Source organism: Penaeus vannamei, chromosome 39 (genome assembly GCF_042767895.1).
Source record: "Penaeus vannamei isolate JL-2024 chromosome 39, ASM4276789v1, whole genome shotgun sequence".
Lineage (NCBI taxonomy): Eukaryota > Metazoa > Arthropoda > Malacostraca > Decapoda > Penaeidae > Penaeus > Penaeus vannamei.
This window is the reverse complement of record NC_091587.1, coordinates 2,402,465-2,409,964: the sequence shown is the minus strand read 5'-3', so window position 1 is coordinate 2,409,964 and position 7,500 is coordinate 2,402,465. Positions and strand designations below refer to the sequence as shown.

Sequence of the window (7,500 nt, the reverse complement as noted above, 5' to 3'; positions counted from 1 at the left end):
AGGCCTAACTTTTCTACTATGTTTTCATTTGCATGAAGTAAAAATTATATCTTAACATTTCGCGGGTCATAAACAATGTATTTCATGCCCACATAAGCAGTTCTGTATAGTTCACTATTTACCATTCCTTCTCTTCCACAATTTTACCATGACTCAAAATTCTAATTTATTTTCCTCTTATAATATGAATCTTGTACCTGCATTCTTGTTTATTTCCTCCCACTTTAAAGTTTGTGTTCAACATTTTATCTTTTCACATATTGTAACAAGACAAAATATTTTCATATCAAGATTTTTCTGTTGAAAAACTTTCACCCCATTTTCTGAAAATAATACTTCTCTCACACAAATTTATTTATGTACTAAAAGTCTGTCTGTTTAACAAAACACATACAAAGAAAGTGCCTTATGAAGAAAATGACAGTGCTTATAAGAAACAGAGCATCACAAAGTTATATATATATATATATACAAATGGTCCTGGGGGAAATCTGCATACAAACCTTAAATTTGATATATACAAATGAGCTAAGCAAAATATCAGAAAAGAAATATACTGTTTTTATTTATCTAAATAAAAAAAATAAATAAATAAGTGGGGATATCTTAACCACTTGCCACCGGGGATGGCATGTGCGTATATGCCCTGCCCACTGTGTTTAATTTAGTAACTGTTTTTACATATAGAGGGTTCCACAAGTACTAAGTTACCAATGAGCCAATTACGAGAACTACCTATCTTACCTGTTCACCCTTTTCCTTGATTTTTTAATAATTTCTAGTATTTAATACTGCTGTTAGTAATGTCAATAACAATATAGTAATTATAATGTTTTTAACAAAACTGTCGATATTGATAGCATTAGTAAGAAAAAAAACATTTTCCTGCTATTCCAAGGAAAGACAAGGTCACAAGATCTACTTACTGAATCCTTTGTGGCTAAGCACTGGCAGAACCATCTATGTGCAGAAACAATCAACAAAACAATACTAAAGTGAAGGCAACATTTTCCTGTGGCATTGGGTCAATATGTACTGTACCGCAAATCTAACAGGAGGAAAATGTATAAGCAAAATTATTTGTTGTCTTCTGCAAAATCTTCACATACCTGATTTCCATGCCTTTAATATACTGACCGAGCATTTAGTTTCACAATGTAAAACCTTAACTCTCATCAATATTGCAGTGTAATGCACTTTGCATACTCGTGAGAAAAAAAGTATTTTGAATTCATATCAGAGAGGACAAACATAATTAAAATATGATTTTTTTGTCTGATATTTATTATTCATATTTCAAAAGAATGTTTGTAAAGTGAAGTCGAAGGTTGTTAAGTGCCAAAACTGAATTTAGGTTGTGTCAATTCTCGCTACAAAGTAACATGAAAATTAGTTCAAACACAAGGATTCTTGAGCAAATGATGTGCAGAGAGTTTTGTTTACCAAATTAATTCGTTTGTTAATAACCATACCTAGTTCCATACAATTCTTGTCAACTCTAATTCGAGTGTAAGAAGTTTATTATGTCTGCTCTTTACAATTGGGTAGGAAGTGCAACATACTTTATCCCAAGAAATTTTAAAGACCTGAGCTAAATCATTTTCAAAAGGCTGAATCCTCATTAATGCCAGTTCACTCACCTACAATTCCATGATCTAATAAACAGTATTTGGTATAAATCTCACCCCTGTATTCAAACATATGAAAAATACTTCCCTGTCATCTTACAAACATGACAAATGAATTCCTATTTTAGTTTCATATATATTATTCTCCAATATATTTTTCCTACTTCATCTTATGCCAAAACCCTTTCAGTAGACATAGGATTCACACATTATGTTTGAATGTTTAAAAAAGAAGAAGCAAAAAATGAAAAAAATATATATCAAACTTGCTACTTTCATCAATGCATTGTCGCATTTATATAATAAAACCATAAAAAATATTCTGAAAAAAAATCCTTTAATCGTATATTTCTACATGTAAACAATTCACAAAGATGCTTCAATCATTTCTTTGATGTGTAGCACAATTATGTTTTTTAACCATTAACCGTTCAATTATTTCTCGTCCCTCGCTTGAACAATCATAGTGTAAGCCACCACAGACTGGTTTACTCTTTTAAAGCTAAGCACTATCTTTAAAAACATTCCTCTTAAATATCATACAAAATTTGCACTTTATTAACAGTATCTGAAAACAAAGCTTTTACTGCATTTTACTTACATATACTATCAATGGCCCTAATACACTTAGGAAGAGGCAAGTTTGGTACATGGTTCTACACGACTGCACAAACATTCACACAATAATACATGGAGAAAATGAAATAACTTCATATGACACAAATGAATATAGTTGATTACAATAATGAAAAAAAATAATCGCATTACTGAATCTATTCATAGTCTCTTTTCTCCTTTTTTTCCAGAAAATAAACCAGCATTACATACATTGTGATTCAGAGATACACAAGAACTTTTCAGTAACATATATTATACTGTTACAAAAACGGCTTTTCAATATGATACACTGATCACACTCTGTTCATTGATATGAAATCAGCACTCCCTTCACAAAGAAAATGAACTATAAAAAATGTTCCTAATTAAAATTCTGTGAAGTTACTTGCTGCGAATCTTTCAATGTCGTCGAAGTTCATACTGTCCATCATTAACTGGCAATTCTGAAATAAAAATAACCAATGAATCACAATAGACAAGATGATAGATAAACAGTAGCCAATAGGTAAAAATGCATTATAGAATGGAAATTTTTATAAAGTAGTCCTTTGTTTAGCATACATCTGAAAAGAGCAAGACACAAGCTCCAGAAATGCACCAAAAGTTCTTACCTTTCTGAACTCATTGACAACCTGCGTGGTCTGTTCTTGAGTTAAATGTTTCCGAAGAAAGGTGTCTAACTGTGCGAAGAAATCAACAGTGGGATTTGATGATACACTATTCGAAGAGCTTGCACCTAGGGACGGAGATGATAATTCTCCCTTTTTGACCATGAGGTGAATCTTCGCTCCATCAGTTATGCCTGCCTCTTCTAGGGAGGTCTCGTCTGTGCACAGAAAATTTTGGAAATATCATTAAGATTATTTCTACAGGACAAAAGTAACCATATTAATGGTATTAATAAAAACAAAACTAGTGGCAGGGGTAAGGGGTAGTAGAGGTGGCAGGGGTGTGAGTGGTGGCAGTGGTAGCACCAGTAGTACTGGTTGTAGTGGAAGTGGTAGTGGTCATACTACAAGTAGTAAAAGAAATTGTTACAATTATAGTAGTAACAGTTATAATCATAGTGGCCCCGATGAACAGTTCAGAAGGGGAAATTTCCAATTTCTTACTCACTTGACATCTTTAGTAAATCCTTATAACTTTTTGTTCAAGTCTATATAAGCACTTTTTTTTGTTTTGTTTTGGTGTGTGTGTCAGTAATCTCCAGCTAATTCATCTTATCTCTTACTTTCTAATTAGGTTTTCAAATGAAATAAACAAAATGTAACATGAGCAGGAGATGGTGGAAAAAACATTGGTATGCAAAGATTTGAATCTGTCAAATGTTATGGTAGTAATGAAGGACAAGACTGAAACAAAAATGACAATGTGTTCTACCAAAAGAAACTGGCATATATGAAAATTTTGCCCACCAGCAACATTTGCACGTGATGTCACAGCTACAGCCCCTACAGACTTGCACTTCATGTTTTCTATTTCTAGCAAGACAAGTTAACACTTGATTCTTAAGCTATAATAAATACATATATATATATATATATATATATATATATATATATATATATATATATATATATATATATATATATATATATATATATATAATAAATAAAAAGGTTTACCTGTCAGTGTTTTCCCTCTAAATACGAGTCTCTGCGCACTTGGTGATACATTAAGGATTATTTCAACTTTATCCTTTAGATCACGAATTCTAGTAGTTCCAGATACCTAAAAGAGAAGGAATATATCACAAACCAAAAACATATACATCATTTTTAAAACACAGCCAACAAAAAGCTTTTTCCTGCTACACAATAATCCCATTAAACATCCATTAACAGGATGTAAAACTGTGGATCATGAAACGTTACAATAATGAGAGATGTGTGTTTACAAATAAACATATGCGTGTATTTTTTGTGTGTGTGTGTGTGTGTGTGTGTGTGTGTGTGTGTGTGTGTGTGTGTGTGTGTGTGTGTGTGTGTGTGTGTGTGTGTGTGTGTGTGTGTGTGTGTGTGTGTGTGTGTGTACATGTATGTACATGTATATATATGCATATATATCTATATATATGCATATATGTGTATATATGTGTATCTATATATGTATATATATACATACATTTATATATATATATATATATATATATATATATATATATATATATACATATATATATATGCATACATATATACATATATACAATATATACATATATATATATATATATATATATATATATATATACATATATATATACATATATACATATCCATATATATATTTATATTCATATATACATGTACATATAAATAATAATCATAATCATCATCACTATTATCATCATCATCATCATCATCATCATCATCATCACCATCATCATCATCATCATCATCATCATTATCATTATTATTATTATTATTATTATCATTATCATTATCATCATCATCATCATCATTATCATCATCATTATCACTATCATTATCATTATCATTATTATCATTATTATCATCATTATCATTATTATCATCATTATCATTATTATCATTATTATCATCATTATCATTATTATCATTATCACTATTATCATTATCATTATCATTATTATCATTATCATTATTATCATTTTTATTATTATTATCATTATCATCATCATCCTTATCATTATTTCATATCATAATTAATTTCATCATCATTATCATTATCATTATCAATACTATCATAATTTTCTTTATCACCATTATCATCATTATCATTATAATAATTGCATCAATATCATCATTATCATCATTATTATCATTATAATTATTATCATTAATATCATCATCATTATAAATATTATCATCATCATAATTATTGTTATTATCATTATAATTATTGTCATTTTCATCATTACTATTTTTATCATCCTTGTCATTATTTTGATCATATATGATCATGATAATGATAACGATTATGATTGTGATAACAATGATATCAATGATAACAATAATAATAATAATGAGATTATTATTATCATTATTATTATCACTATTATCAATTATAATTATCACTACCATTACCAATAGCATTATCATTTTTGATACTATTATTATTACTATAATTATGACTAAAAAGTATGGAAAACTAGTTTTTCTTTATCAACTCTAGATGAGTGACTTTCTGCAAGAGTAAGTCATCAGTAAGTCAAATAATAGTTCAACCAATCTCAGCTGTTTATTAATTTCCTTTATTCTTAGTACGATGCTTTATTATCCTTTATTGCTATTGATATCATTAATAGCATTAAAATAATTATCTCATAAATAATAAGAAGAAAAAGAACAGTATTTATATAAATATCATTAGAATTTTTCCAAATTTCAACGCATAGAGAAATCATGGGCAGTAACATGCAGGAATGAATTCATTAAAAGAGGTTTATTAATAGGTTTAACAATATAATTTTTTTTAGTTTTTCCCTCATTTTTACCTCATAATTGCCTTGATATATTTCATACTCTTTACAACTATGAGGGCTAATATCAATGCTATAGATAAGATCAAAATCCATATTCTTCTGGACAAGAGCCATGTCTTACACCTTTCACATTTTGCTCCCTTTACCACCACAACAAAAAAATAATTTCAACATTCAAGAAAATATGTGCTCAGTTACTGGAAAATAACTCATGAATCAAACTGAGCTGAGCGAAGACAAGTGGTTCCATCCAAAGCACATATGAGACTGATGTGATTCAAGTTTCTAATCATACTTATGACTGCTTATAAAAGTTTGCAGGTTTGCTTTCAAAACATTTAGATTTGATTCTTTTTCAATTGTCAAAAATGATAATCTGTACAAAGGTAAGCATATGGAAAAGAAAGATCATCAGGTCAGCAACACTGAACATAAGCAATCTGCAGACAGGTTAATTTGGAATTAACTATTTGTATTAACTGTTACTTGTATCAACTGCCTCCCTACCTATCAGATAGGGATGCCATCAGGCAATTGTTGGCTAGTACTGAATAAAGTCAACATAAATGCACACTGGACATCATATGGAATGCAATAGATATTACATGTAGACCAATACTAGAAAATTATAAACTAGTGATAATACAGTAAAGGTGCACCTTGCCTTTATTACTACTTCTGGTGTAAATGAATTTTATTTTTTGTATGAAACTCATTGAAGCAACAATATGTGGCAATTTCGGGAATGATCTGTCAAGCAGCCACCATGCATATCAATGTTTACACCAGAACAAAACTTCCACTTTCTATATTCTGGCAAGAAAGAGCTTTCTTACAATTCACTGAGAAATAAAGAACAAGTCAAAACTTTATATTGCCAGATGACTGTAGACACTCCAACCAATACCCTCCCTTGATGCTAAGCCACTCTAGTTGCTACCTCTCATGAAATACAATCTGACTTCTATAAGAAAGATTAGAAGTGTAGTCGCATTGATATTGTGTATGGACATAATTTTCCTGGCATATTTTGTTCCTTCCTTGTTATCAGAACCAAAATTGTTCCCACAGTAAGTTCCCTTGAATCAATATAATAGCTGCAGTGTCAAAAATTAATACTGCAGCTGTGGTCTATAGTAGTCTCCTCATGTCCACCTAGTTCATCTGGTATTTTAAATAAAACACTAAGAACAGATATGCTCAAGGCTGGAACCTATGTTTCCCTTCCCAGTAGGTTCTTGTACCTAATATTCAAACCAAACAACCAATGCCGCCACTATCTGAGAAAGACAAACTCCATTCAACGAGAATAATGCGAGGTATGTCGTTATGCAATGCCATCTACACCTTAGTCCACTACCATCAACGTTAATGGGTTAAGACAATTATATCTAGACATCACCAGTCCTTCATCAAAATCAAATATGATAGCATGACCAATTTACAGCTTTTTTATATAAAATTACTTCTTGTTAGATCAAACTGATTAAAATGAGGTGGTTTGTCACAGATTTTAGTTGACCCAAACACTGATGATCATTTAAACAATTCTTGGAATATGAGCAGGAATAACGAACAAACTCCACATTCACTCAACGAAACTGAATTAGCTTCGGAAATACATTGGCTAAAAGATGACCAAAAATTGTTAAAGACACAGACATATAACTATAAACAGACGTGTCATCAGTTGTCTCTCTTAGCTTCCCGTCTCTCTTTTTCGCGTCTTCCCGCCAATAAAGCATAAAATACAGCTCTTTCACTCACCTCTAGATTACACTCACTCCCTTG

At 30.4% G+C, this 7,500-nt stretch overlaps 1 protein-coding gene across 1 annotated transcript in view; it reads right to left on the bottom strand.

The window, feature by feature from the left end:
* The window catches only part of LOC113811235 (ubiquitin-like protein 4A), a 7,807-nt gene that overhangs the window by 167 nt on the left and 140 nt on the right, over positions 1-7,500 (bottom strand). The window contains exons 1-4 of the mRNA XM_027362922.2: positions 7,477-7,500; positions 3,872-3,977; positions 2,858-3,072; positions 1-2,689 (exon numbers count right to left, since the gene is read on the bottom strand). The exon at positions 1-2,689 is cut by the window's left edge and continues 167 nt beyond it; the exon at positions 7,477-7,500 is cut by the window's right edge and continues 140 nt beyond it. Coding sequence (XP_027218723.1) covers positions 2,612-2,689; positions 2,858-3,072; positions 3,872-3,977; positions 7,477-7,500 — 423 coding nt within the window. The 3' untranslated portion in view covers positions 1-2,611. The remainder of the gene's footprint in view (positions 2,690-2,857; positions 3,073-3,871; positions 3,978-7,476) is intronic.